General features: G+C 37.4%; 2 protein-coding genes across 6 annotated transcripts; one reads left to right on the top strand and one right to left on the bottom strand.

The window, feature by feature from the left end:
• Positions 1-1,110: 1,110 nt before the first annotated feature.
• Positions 1,111-6,784, top strand: LOC126605786 (pentatricopeptide repeat-containing protein At1g71490-like). Of its 3 annotated transcripts, XM_050273220.1 has the most exons (4): positions 1,111-1,412; positions 3,350-5,909; positions 6,262-6,344; positions 6,472-6,784. In XM_050273220.1, the coding sequence occupies exon 2, from the start codon at positions 3,519-3,521 to the stop codon at positions 5,697-5,699; it is 2,181 nt and encodes a 726-aa protein (XP_050129177.1). In that variant the 5' UTR covers positions 1,111-1,412; positions 3,350-3,518; the 3' UTR covers positions 5,700-5,909; positions 6,262-6,344; positions 6,472-6,784. The 3 variants fall into 3 exon arrangements, with proteins under 3 accessions (XP_050129177.1, XP_050129176.1, XP_050129179.1); XM_050273219.1 differs by having other exon boundaries at positions 3,350-6,344; XM_050273222.1 differs by lacking the exon at positions 1,111-1,412 and adding an exon at positions 1,519-1,755 and having other exon boundaries at positions 3,350-6,344.
• A 930-nt stretch (positions 6,785-7,714) lies between these two features.
• Positions 7,715-12,523, bottom strand: LOC126603489 (crossover junction endonuclease EME1B-like). Of its 3 annotated transcripts, none has more exons than XM_050270345.1 (12): positions 12,090-12,523; positions 11,696-11,851; positions 11,468-11,538; positions 10,809-10,985; positions 10,582-10,735; positions 10,382-10,491; positions 9,957-10,132; positions 9,622-9,685; positions 9,378-9,496; positions 8,998-9,087; positions 8,403-8,517; positions 7,715-8,107 (listed from the first exon to the last, which is right to left on the bottom strand). In XM_050270345.1, exons 1-12 carry the CDS (start codon positions 12,385-12,387, stop codon positions 7,928-7,930), a joined length of 1,710 nt encoding a protein of 569 aa, XP_050126302.1. In that variant the 5' UTR covers positions 12,388-12,523; the 3' UTR covers positions 7,715-7,927. The 3 variants fall into 3 exon arrangements, with proteins under 3 accessions (XP_050126302.1, XP_050126301.1, XP_050126303.1); XM_050270344.1 differs by having other exon boundaries at positions 11,468-11,553; positions 12,090-12,522; XM_050270346.1 differs by lacking the exon at positions 8,403-8,517 and having other exon boundaries at positions 7,890-8,107; positions 11,468-11,553.
• Between the last annotated feature and the right edge of the window lie 354 nt (positions 12,524-12,877).

Genomic DNA, 12,877 nt, shown 5'->3' with positions numbered 1-12,877 from the left:
GCTCATGAGCCCTCTGGCCTAGCCCTCATTTGGATATGGTTTTCGGGCTATTTTCAGCCTTTTGCCCATCTGAACCATTCGGTTGGAGATGACCTAACTAAATAAAATGAGAACATTGCACAAGCCCATACATATGAATCTATTTGAAAAGACTTTCAAATGAGTTTTTGAATACTAACGTGTATTTAATAAAATCATTATCTTATTGGTTAAATAATAATTATATTAAATATGTATATTTACAAGAACTATATTTGACTGTCAGATAATAATTGTAGTTTAATTCGTCTTTTTTATGTAGTGTCTTTGTAGCTTTATTTTCCCGTTGATTACATGTTTATAATGTATTTAGGATGGTGTTACCACACCCCTCTTTTTACCTCCCATGCATACCCTGTTAATTTCTGTCAGTTGATATTCTTCAAATCATTTGATCTAGCAGCTGAAAGTTGAGAGAAGTATTTGAAAGGTAAAGAGATGTGTGTGTATTTATAGTCCTTTAGTAATAGTTTTATATTGTTTAACATAAAATTAAACTTTTTTTTTGTAGATTTATTACCCTACCCATGATAATCTTCAAGCTTTCATGTTCACTTGCATTTTTTATTGTTGAAACAAAATGAACTTTGAATAAACCATTAGGCTTTCAATATTTGTTATGGTGAGTTTGATTTTCTATATATATATATATATATATATATATATGAATGAGAACTATTTGACTGGTTGTCTGATTCATATAATCTTAATGTTAAGTATTTTACGATGGCTTAAGTAAGTGTGATGTCTATATATAAGAATCAATGAGTTTGATTTGTATTAAACTATTATCAGAGTACATTGAGTATGATAAAGGCGAATGTTGCATATTAAATACACAACCCGTCTATTTTTTTAGTTTATATATTTTAGAATGGGAAGTGTTATTGGTACTTCAAAAATTTTATTCTACACTCCTCACAAATGCATTTTTCTTTCCTAATATAAAAAAATTAGAATGTAGAATAAGATTTTTGAAGTGTTAATAACAATTCTTTTCGGTTGTGGTTTGAGAGTGAAACCGGACCGAATGCACCGTGCCCACCTTAAATCTCATCCCTTTTGACTGTTGGATGAGTAAGGCAACGACCGGCTTTAAACCTCAATAAAACCCAAACTCTTGTCCCACTTCACAGTCCCCGCCGTCCTGCAACGTATAAAGCCTCAATTGTCCAGCGAATCCCACCCGCGCGATAGCTGAATTCTGCGAGTTGTTGGGTCTGCTGGGTTGCCATCTTCAGTCGGCCTCAGCCTCAGCCTCTCTTTTCTCTGCGCTCCGCCCCTCCAGATTCTTCATGTTGCATTTTCAGACTGTGCTTCCTAATCTCCACCGCCACCGCCGCCACGGTTTCATCTTCTCCGTCTTGCTCTAGGTATTGTTCGTTCCTATTGTATTGTATTTATGGTTTTCGTTAATATTTAACTGTTTTGTTTCCTGGAAAGAGAAAAAGAATAATTGAAAATACTTGGATTGTTAATTTTGGAAACTTGCAAATAAATTTTCGATTTTGTTGTGATTACTAGTATTAATTGAAATCAATATGCTTTTGTATGTGGTTTATTTGTTTAATTGTTTGTTTGGTTTCTTACTTCGAATTTACGGATTTGTTTTTAAGGTGTTATGGGCTGATGATTATTGTAGGATGCTGCTTGTTTTTGGGTTGGTAGCTGTCTAGCATCCTCATCTTTTGATACTTGAAAGTACAACAGTAGGAGGTTTGGATTGTTTCGTCGTCTCTTTCTCTTTCCCCTTTGGATTATAAAGAACAAAACAAAACCTACTTGATTTAAAATACCAAACTTCAGCAGTGAGAAACAGATTGTATTTCTAAGTTCTCACGTTTTTACGTGCAAATTAATGTCCCATGGAAATGATTTATCAAATCTGCAACTCTGTAGCTGTGCCCTAATTGTGCATTTTATTAAATAGAAATCAACCTTCTTTCCACTTTGTGAACTGGCGAGATGATCCTTTCCAACAGAGAATAACAGTTAAGTAGCACTTTGTAAAGAACGCTTAAAATAAAATTACAAAAAGAAAGAATGCTTGAAGTAAGTTATAATGTTAGATAATAAATGTACTCATAGTAGATTCTCTTTTTAGAAGGGCTGAAACTTTTATAGGATTTAATGGGTAGTCTTAGTTTCTGGTTCCTTACTGGAATACGTGATGCAGGACAATAGGAATAAATACGAACGGGGTAGATATCCGGACTCACCCCTGCCTTTGGTATCACACCAAAAGGGTATTGGAATCACTGCAATAGAGTATTTAGATAAATTCCAGCATCACACTGATTTTAAATACAGATTGAAGGGAAACGATGCAAAATTTCCTTCTTGAAAAGAAGGAAAACTTAAATAGGACCACAATTGCCAATTTTATTGGTTCAATTCAATGAATTACTTTCTCTTTGAGAGACCTTTTTTTGGTTACAAGAGATTAGTACAGATTCTAGATTCCTAGTTAAGAGCTAAGCCCTATGCCCTAAGCTTTTAAACGGTGATTACATCCTAAAGTAATCAACCATAAATTCCACTCCCTAAGCCTATAAAAGATTAAAGAAAATGGTTGTTGTGCCAATGGGTGTGGAAAAGTGGAAAAGTAGAAAAGCAGCTGGGCGTTGTGAAGGAATAGGACTCTACTTGTGCGTTCCCAAAAATTCAGAATATGTTACTGTGCCAGTGGCCACATCAGAAACTGTGTAACTTGCCATGGTACTTTTTGTTTTGCAAAGTATTTAACCAAAACCTGTTATGTGTTGTCTTGTCATTTACTTTTACTGATCAATTTGGTCGTAGTTTGAGGCACTCCCTCATGCACACACACAAGCACACGCATAAATTTAAACACACCCTACTTTCAAGTTACTGTATATGAACCATTTAAGATGTATACATATGGTGACCGGTCTCACATTTCATGACTGTATAAAGGCCTTTTAGCCAAAATGGTTCCTGAGATTGGCACAACTCCTCACTTTCGTCCCTGAGATTTACAATTGACTGAAGTGGTCCCTGAGATTGTCCACTGTCAATCATTTTGGTCATTCCGTGAAAATCTTCGTTAAATTGAGGGTATTTTTATCATATCAACCCCTCCACTTGAACTGGTGGTTTCTTAAATTTAACGAAGATTTTTCACAGAATGACCAAAATGATTGATGGTGGACAATCTCATGGAGCACTTCAATCGATTTTAAATCTTAGGGACTGAAATGAGCAGTTATGACAATCTCAGGGACCATTTTGGCTAAAAAGCCTTGTATAAAATATGCCCTTTCTAACACTTTCTCTAATTATTTTTCAGGAGAGATATGGTTTTCTTTTTAATCTGATTAGTTGTCCCTGATCTTAATAATCAAAAGTGGATCTCCTATTAGCCAGTTTTCTTGAGACACCTGCTGCAAATTTGGGCAAAGTCATGCGATCAGTTCTTGCTTACCATGTTATTATGTGCAGAAGATACCTTATAGTGTATGCCACCATCTTATTCTCGTTTCATCCCAAGAGGCCTTTCTATATCTCAAATCCAAAGATTCATACCTAAAAGCTGGAAGGAAGGAACGAAACAATTTGGGAACTCATCTGCTTTATGTATTTCGGAAACAGGTTCAGCTGTTGATGATTCTATGATAGATTCTCTTCTTACATCCATCAAGAATTATGCAAGCCAAGGAAATTTATCAAAAGCATTCAAAACTGTCTCTCTTGTGCAGCTCTATGCCTCTTCTCCTACTTGTGACCTTATCTTACATTCCATCTCTTCTGTTATATTATCTTGCGCCAACCATAAAACATTACCGCAGGGTGAACAGCTTCATGCACATATTGTCAGATTGGGGTTTGAACGACACCCCATTTTGGTTCCCAAGCTGGTTACATTTTACTCAAGCTTTAATCTCCATGCTGAGGCTCGTATCATTATTGAGAATTCAAATATATTGCATCCTCTACCTTGGAATGTGCTCATCTCTTCATATGTTAAAAATGAACTTGTGGATGAGGCTCTCTCTACGTATAAACAAATGGTCAACAAGGGGATTAGGCCAGATTGTTTCACTTACCCATCTGTTCTCAAGGCTTGTGGTGAAAAATTGGATATAAGTTTTGGCAGGGAGGTACATAAGTCCATTGATGCTCGTTGTCAGGAGTGGAATTTATTTGTGCATAATTCATTGGTCTCCATGTATGGGAAATTTGGGCTTCTCGACGTTGCTCGTCACTTATTCGACAAAATGCCCACAAGGGATGCAATTTCTTGGAATGCAATGATCTCTGGTTATGCCTCCAAGGGCATGTGGACGGATGCATTCGAGTTGTTTGGAAACATGCAGATGGAGGGTATTGGAGTTAATATCTTACTTTGGAATACAATTGCTGGTGGGTGCTTGAGGACAGGTAATTTCAGGGGCGCTCTTGAGTTGCTTTCTCAAATGATAAGTTGTGGTATTTTATTGGACTCGGTAGCATTGACGATTGGTTTGAGTGCTTGTTCCCACAATGGAGCCATTAAATTAGGGAAGGAAATTCATGGTTTTGCGATTCGTAGTGGTTGTGATGGGTATGATAATGTTAATAATGCATTGATTACATTGTATTCTAGGTGCAAAGACCTTAGGAAAGCCTATACTTTGTTTGAATTGATAGAAGATAGGAGTATAATTACTTGGAACTCCATGCTTTCTGGTTATTCTCACATGGATCGAGCTGAGGAAGCTTCATTCTTATTTAGGGAGATGTTGTGTTCAGGAATTGAACCTAACTATGTTACTATTGCCAGCATCCTTCCTCTCTGTGCTCGGGTAGCAAACCTTCAACATGGGAAGGAGTTCCACTGCTACATTACAAAGCGTGTAGTGTTTGATGATTGTTTATTGCTACGGAATGCCCTTGTGGACATGTATGCCAGATCGGGCAAGGTTTTACAGGCGAAAAGAGTATTTGATTCAATGTCGAAGAGGGATGAAGTAACTTATACTTCCATGATTGCGGGATATGGAGTCCAGGGTGAAGGAAAAGCTGCACTGAAGTTATTCGAAGAGATGAACTTGTTACACATAAAACCAGATCATGTAACTATGGTTTCAATTTTATCAGCTTGTAGCCATTCCGGTCTAGTAATCCAAGGCCAAATGCTATTTGAAAAGATGCTGAGTGTATACGGTATAACTCCCAATTTGGAGCACTATGCCTGCATGGTTGATCTCTTTGGGAGGGCCGGTCTACTAAACAAAGCAAAGGAGATTATCACAAGGATGCCTTACAAGCCAACTTCTGCTATGTGGGCTACACTTATTGGAGCATGTCGGATCCATGGAAATATGGAGATAGGGGAATGGGCAGCCGGGAAGCTGTTAGAAATGAGACCGGAAAATTCTGGTTACTATGTGTTAATTGCTAACATGTATGCTGCTGCTGGTTGTTGGAACAACCTAGCGAGAGTGAGGACTTTCATGAGGGACTTGGGTGTGAGGAAGGATCCTGGCTGTGCTTGGGTTGATGTGGGCGATGAATTTTCACCCTTTTTGGTGGGGGACACAAATCGGCTGAGAGATGAAATTTACCTTTTGTTGGATGGCTTAACAGAGTTAATGAAAGATACTGATTCTGTTGTCAATGGGGATATAAGTTCAGGTTATGATGTTTTTGAGGATTAGAATAGAAGGAAGCTGATTATACGAAAGGGATTGCTAACACAATGTCTTGTAAATTGATTTCAATTCTGTAATCTTGAGAGACACTTGCAGATCCAGGGGTTTTTACCAATTTTGAAGTGAAAATATTCTGCTAATATGGTGCAGGATAGAGTCTCATGAAGAATGCTTGAGTTGTCCCACTTGAACTCATCACATGATTCACATCTAAAGGTTGATGCCGGGCGGAATTGTTTTCAGATTTTATCTTCTTTCTGTGCTTTGACATTTCAGTTTTGTAGTGCATATGACTGATTTGACATAATTTTGCTAATTCCAGTCCTGCTAGTGGCTATTTGCCGAAACTTCTTTATAGAGAAGTTGCACCTTTGTGAACTGACAACATTTTTTCTTTTCTGGGTACAGAGACAGCAATAGTAATTTTCCTAGAATATGATTTTTACTTATTTTAGTAAAGTTTTTCTAATGCAGACTACGATATCATGTTTTTCGGTTTTCTAATGGCATCTATTGACTTCTCAAAACTCAAGTATTAGCGGCATTCAACACTTCTGTTTGTTTATAGGGATCGGTTGCTTTTGTGTCAAAGGGAAACTGCTGTCGTTATTTTCCTGTTACATGCACCTGGTGGTGAGAGCAACTTCACAGGTATGTTCCCTTACTCCAAGTCCCAGTCTCCTGCTGGGTTTGGGTTTAATTTCATAGGGGTGTTTTCCATTCTTCTTCTAGTCTTTTCTCCTGTGAAAGTAATTATATTTTGCGTGAATATTGCCAGAGCTGGTTTCTAGGGCATTGTCTCGATCCTCGACTCTCCCCAGTCCCAGTCTCCGCTGGATTTTTGTGCCTTGTACGTTTACTTGCGAATGTTGTGGATCTCTAGTGGTTGATTCGGAGGATGGGATTAACTGTTCTTGTTTGTGTATGAGAATTGTTTTGAATTTAGCTATGTTAAGGTTTCTTTGGATGAGATTGATGTCTAGCTTTAGTAACCGGTTCTTGATATACCTTTCATATGTACTTCAAGCTTAGAATTGTTTGTACCGTAACAATATTTTATTGAGTTTGCATGACAACATTCCGTTCTTGCATTAGTTTGTACAACAACAACAACAACAAAGTCTTTTGCCACTAAGTGGGATCGGCTATATGAATCCTAGAACGCCATTGCGCTCGGTTTTGTGTCATTGCATTAGTTTGTACTGTAACAAAATTTTGGGCCTTCTTGTGCTCTTGTATTTTGGCTAAGGCGCGAGGAGGCAGGTGGTGTATACAAGAAGATACACGGTTTCAGGGGGTTCTAACCTCAAACTGAGTTTTATTCTCTCTTCAACTGCCACCTAATTTTATTAGGTTGATTTGATCCGTGTGTTCAACGATTAATTTTTGTTATTGGTTTGTTCGATTTATATCCAGTTTCTTTGTTGATCAATTGATGTGTTTTCGCTACCATACATAGGACTGGTTTTGGTTCGGAAATCGAACCGAAAACCCCAACTCGAAAACCGAACCGAAAAAGTTTTAGGAGAAAAATAAACCAAAACCGAACCATAGTACGAATTTGTATATCTTGTGTTTTTCTAAAATATAATTGTCAAAAGGAAATTACTTGTTGTTTCTTGATTACATTATAAAAACGAATCAAATAAAGGAAAACTATGAAAAGAGCTTGAAAACTTTCAGTTTTAACAATAAAAACAAAATAAACGATAAAGTAAATAGTATCAAAAATGACTTTTTAGTATAAAAATATGGTTTTTCGTTAAAATTTTCATCAAATAATGGTATGTTGAAGGCAAAACATGTCCTTCTATTGCAGTTCTTAGAGTTCTGTGAACTTTTACGTTACTACTGTGGACTAGACACTTGTACTAATGAGTTATACTGTTACGTGACACTTGCATTAAGGGTTCACAATAACATATCCTTATATTATTAGGATGCAATGCTACCGTGATAGTGATCTGTGCAACACAAGTTTTTCTCCTTTTTTTAACACTCAAAAAGTTTAAGGACCAAGGTGAAAGAACTGTAAAACTTTAGGTGGGAAATATGAAATTAACCATTTTTTTTATACAGCCAAGAATCTTTTTACTTTTTATATTATAAAGAACTACTATTTAAGGCCCTAAATATAACATTTACCAAAAATAAATCATGGCGGCCGGATTATGATGGTCATGGCGGACTCCGGAGGATCAAAAAGTACCACACAAATCTGGAGAGAAGTTTTTTCAAGTCAATTGACGCCTGAACAAATCAGCACCGTCCTCAACATCATCAGTTTTAATGGATCCACTTTGTGCCATAAGTATTCTGTACACTCTCTTGGAACAAACCTCACCCAATCTTCTGTCATCGCCGAGTAAGCCCTCTGTTATCAAGTCCTTGAGCAGAAATTCCTTTTCGCAAACCTGACATTGCAATACTTAGCAGCCAAGAAAACGTAGGGAAAAACGAAAGTAAATAGAATATGCAGAAACAATTTGAATTCCGCCTTCAATACAGCAATGAGCAATGTGCTTGCTGCAGGATGTAAGTATGCCTTTGCGAATTATGCATGCTGTTACTTAAGGAAACATATCACTCATTAACCTTCCCAAAACAGTTCAAATCTGTTCCGTAAATAAGGGGATAGTGACCATGTCAAGTTCAATCAACACACGTTCTTTTTATATTTCATGACAGGTTGCAGCATCTTATACTTACTGGTATATTTGGGTCCATGTAAACACTCAAAAGAAGTTTCATGGTAGGGTACTTCTTCCATATAGCAATAGCAAATCGCGGCTGTACCTTCGGGATAGCCACCAAAGCTTTTAACCTAAATGTCATGTACAAAATAAAATGCTCTTAGATAAATGATAAATGTCGTACCCAGTGCACAAGGCTCCCGCTTTACGCAGGGTCTGGGAGAGGTGAATGTCGGCTAGCCTTACCCCCATTTTATGGAGAGGTTGCTCCCAAGTCTCGAACCCGAGACCTACCGCTCATGGGCGAAAGCACTTGCCATCGCACCAAGTGCGACCTCTTTCTTAGATAAATGATAAAAATTATAAAATCAGACAAATCATTTTCATTTATGCAGTTGTTCAGCATCTTTTTCCTAGTATCTAAAAATATTGCACTGCATCCTCAGTTTAGAACCCATCATCCTAATCATTTGACCCCAGAAACAAGTGTATCAAATGAAATTATCAATTAGAACCACTGTCGTAAAAGCCACAGGAGATGATAAGAATATGTACTGCTTAAACATTCTGCTTTACTTTTGTATGTTGTCTGTTGACATCAAACAACTCACCATGAGCTCTTTCTGATTAAATCCCTGTCAATGCAGTCCTTAATGGTAAGAGATTCATTAGCATTTACATCCAGTCTGGTTAACTTCTTTCTGCATTTTTAGAGCAAAGGGTAGAATTAGAATATCGATCAATTAACATTAAAAATGTAGATAGAAGGTCCATCTACTTCGACGGTTAGGGGGTTGAAAGTGAATGCGGTGTGAGAGAAGGTCTAGTTTGAGCAGCACATTGGGGTTCCATCTCCTGTTTTTATGAACATATATGCATCCGATAGTACTAAATTGGGAAGCTGTCGTGTCTTGATTAATTTTGGTTTCTTAAGCTAGCTGTAGAAAGAAGAATAAATAGATAAAAAACTGAGTGACGCCATGTGAAATACCTAAATTGGCAGGATGACAAGTTGCATGTTAAACCAACAATATGTTCAGCAAGTTCAGCCTCATCTATGCACAGCCTGGAATGTACTTTAATAAAATTAGTGGTCAATTTTGCCAGCACCTGGTATAAAAAAAGAGAAGTTAAGATACTAAAAAACCAAGAACTGCTATTCTGCAAGACATGTATGAACCACCATAAAGCATTAACGCGTCTCGATCCTAAGAATTTTGTGTTCATGGTTCAACCTCCTCAACAGGTGGGCGTCTCCAGCCATTATGATTTGTTGGGTTCTTGTACACTTCTTGTTCCCTAAAATTGTAAACAATTCAACGATGAGTATGCACAACCCGAACAAATAGCTGCTTTTTTATAGTTGAGAGGAAAATAGAGAATGTAGTTTCCAGGTTCACCACCAGCCGTAAATTTGAAAAAGCCAAAAGCAAAAATTAAAAAGGTAAAACTGATACTCTAGCAAGGAAAACTTCAACACACAATACATAATTATTGCAATTTCATAGAGTCCAATGGCAGGGTTATTTTTTTCATCACAAGGATACCCTGATCTTCATCAATTTCTTACCTTTTATCAATATAAGCCATCAACCTATTTGTTAGATAACACACTGTATAAGTTGGATAACGACTTCGAACACTTAAAACTTGGTCCAAAAGAGATTCATTGATGACAAGGTTACAAAATTCTTCAGCTTCGTACACCAGCAATATGTATTTAACCTCTGTTCCTTCAGGAGAAGTCTGCAATCAGTTATTGAGGTTAGCATATGTTAGTGGTTACACCAGGCATGCATCAAAGACGTAAAGTAAATCAAGTGAGGCCGACATTCATGAAATCCTTAAAAATTTAGTTTAATCTGGCTATGCATACAACCCAAGAAGATGCACCTATCATGATCCTTTACTAACGAGTCTCCAGTCACACACAATTCACACCCACAATAAACCTTTAACATCATGATTTATTCTTCAATTCCGAAAACTTATTACCTGTGAAATATGTTCTGGAACAGTCATGGTCCAGATAATTGATCTTTCTATTGGATTTGATGTTATGCGGTATGTTAGCCCTCTTTCAGAAATCTTTGTAAGCAGACTTCCTACCATAAAAATTCAAACAACTTCTCGGCTACAGTATATGAAATAATGCGAGATACATACACAGAAGGAGAATAATATTAAGACCACACCTCCAACTGACCCCAATTCCAATACTTTCGTATCAATCTCAGCCACAATGGATTTTAGAGCAAACTTTCCTTTTTCCAACTTTTGCTTTTCTTTCTCAAGTTTTTTCATTTTTGCTGCTTCAGCTTTCAGATATGTTCTTTGCAGCTTCTCTTCCTGTTTTTCACATATATCAGTCATCTTGTTTCTGTTAAAAATAATTAGGAACAGATCATAAAGAGCAACTTACATGCTCTTTTTTATTCTTTTCTTCCCTTTGGCGTATCCTTTCCTCTTTCGCCATCTTCTTTTTGTCCATTGCTTGTGTAATATTTTCGTTTTTAGAAATAGCTTTAGTTTTTCTCCTCTGTTTCACAATGTTTCTCGTCTGATCCATTATATTTTCTTTGCCAGGATAACCAAATACCTGATCACATCATGGCATTAAACTTCAGAATAAATACCAAATTTCATGATTTGAACAGCACACTTTTATTCATTGAGAACATTAAAATAATGGTGCTGCCATTAGACTACAAATGTGAACATGAAATTTGTTCTCATGAGGTTATATATTTGTTGAAATACTGAAGTACAGAGAACCTTTCCCTTAGTAACTTCCATTTCAATCTTTACTCTTTTAACGAATTTTCACCAGTCCTACCTGGACATCTTCATCAGCTCATTTTGACATCCAAATCATAAAACTGGAATTCATCAGTCATGTTTCAAGTTTTTACCAGGCGTTACTCCTAGCACTATGCCTCAAACATCCTGAAAAATGCCGTGCCTAATATACAAACTTTGATAGGAATCACGTTTCTAAACTATCATACTGTTATAAGAAATGGCAGCCTGAGGTGTTGCTTACTCCATAGCCATCTAGCATCAGAAAAAAAAAAAAATTACCTGACCAATATCTTCTTGAAAAGCCGTAGGTTGTGAAGAACTCCCAGAAACATGTTGTAGATCATCACGTCCTGATAAACATGTGTCTGAAGGGTCCATATTAGGAGCGAAAACATATTGCATGGAGTTATGAGTCATTTTAATTAACATTTTTGAATTCAAAACTGATAAACAAAAGTGAACACCCAACCACAACCACAGGTCTAACAGATACAACCCTTAACATACCAAAAGAACATGGGGACTCGTCAAATCCGGATATCCAACCTAAGTCCTTCAGCACACCAGAACCACCACCAGCTGATTCTTTCTCCTCCTCCTTTCCCCTTCCACAACCACTTTCACACTCGTCATCAGATTCCAAGCATACCAATCCATCGGCGCCTGAATGAAAAGAAAACAACGCCTCTATGACCAAATTTAACCAAGTTTAGCCAAAAAAATGCAATTCTACAAAATCATAATATAATTCAAACCAACCAAAGCATAGCAGAGAATGCATAAACACGTAATTTTCGAACGAAATGCACATAGCAAGTAATAAGCAATTTCACAATCAGGGTTACGGAAACCGTAGTTGAAGCAAAAAGAGTGAAACAAAAACAGAAATCAAACAGCCAACCGGAGAACTTGTGTTGGGAATGTGAAACCCTAGTTTGGGTTTGGAAGTCCGAAGGTGCTTTTGTGCATGGAGACTCATCGAGGACCAAGTAGCGGGAGGAGGTGGGACCGTCGTCGTCGTCGTCGTCGAGGACGAGAACAGTAGGAGGAGGAGGAGGATTCGGGTTCGGGTATGGATTGAGTTCGGTTCGGCGTCTCTTAGAGTGGTGGAATGATTGAAATGGAGGAGGGGTTGACGAGAGCACATTTCGGTCTTCTTCTTCGTCGGAGAGGACGATTGGCTGCTGAGGCTCCGACATTTGCGACTGGGAGTGGGAGGGAAGAGTAGAACGACGACACTGCACTCTTTGACTCCTGTGAGTGATCAACAAAAGGCAATATGCGTTTCAAATATTTAAGCGGCAGTTCTGTCTTCCCATTGTTCCCGGTTTTCTACTTGTATAATTACATGTTATGTATCGCTTCGTGTTCTATGCACACTAAAAAATCTCTAATTTCAAAGGCTCAAAAGGGGTGTGTGTGGGCGCGTTTCGGAAATTGGTGGTCATTTTTGAAACATCATAAATATTTTTGGCTAAAATAGAAAGACTGACATGAGAGCAACTCCAGCGTTGCAAATGCCACCTAGGGCTATTCACTATTAAATCCACCTAATGAACGGTAACTGTCCTTAATAAACGGTAACTGTCTTTTGCATCTCTACCCCTAAAACTGAATAGCCCTAAAATAGACAATAAAATATTAGTATTTTTTATTTTATAAAATAATACAAAATAATTATATTTGTAA

The sequence above is a fragment of the Malus sylvestris genome, chromosome 15 (assembly GCF_916048215.2).
Source record: "Malus sylvestris chromosome 15, drMalSylv7.2, whole genome shotgun sequence".
Lineage (NCBI taxonomy): Eukaryota > Viridiplantae > Streptophyta > Magnoliopsida > Rosales > Rosaceae > Malus > Malus sylvestris.
Note: the sequence above shows the minus strand (reverse complement) of the source record. Positions and strands in the feature narration are given on the sequence as shown.

What these genes read in the sequence shown, in the direction of transcription:
- LOC126605786 (XM_050273220.1), top strand. Translation starts at nt 3,519, where the DNA reads ATGCCACCATCTTATTCTCGTTTCATCCCAAGAGGCCTTTCTATATCT.
- LOC126603489 (XM_050270344.1), bottom strand. Translation starts at nt 12,387, where the DNA reads ATGTCGGAGCCTCAGCAGCCAATCGTCCTCTCCGACGAAGAAGAAGAC. An exon ending in GACGCCCACCTGTTGAGGAG is followed by an intron (nt 9,497 to 9,621) that starts GTTGAACCATGA and finishes TTTTTATACCAG; the next exon opens with GTGCTGGCAAAATTGACCAC. An exon ending in ACATGGACCCAAATATACCA is followed by an intron (nt 8,108 to 8,402) that starts GTAAGTATAAGA and finishes TTGCAATGTCAG; the next exon opens with GTTTGCGAAAAGGAATTTCT.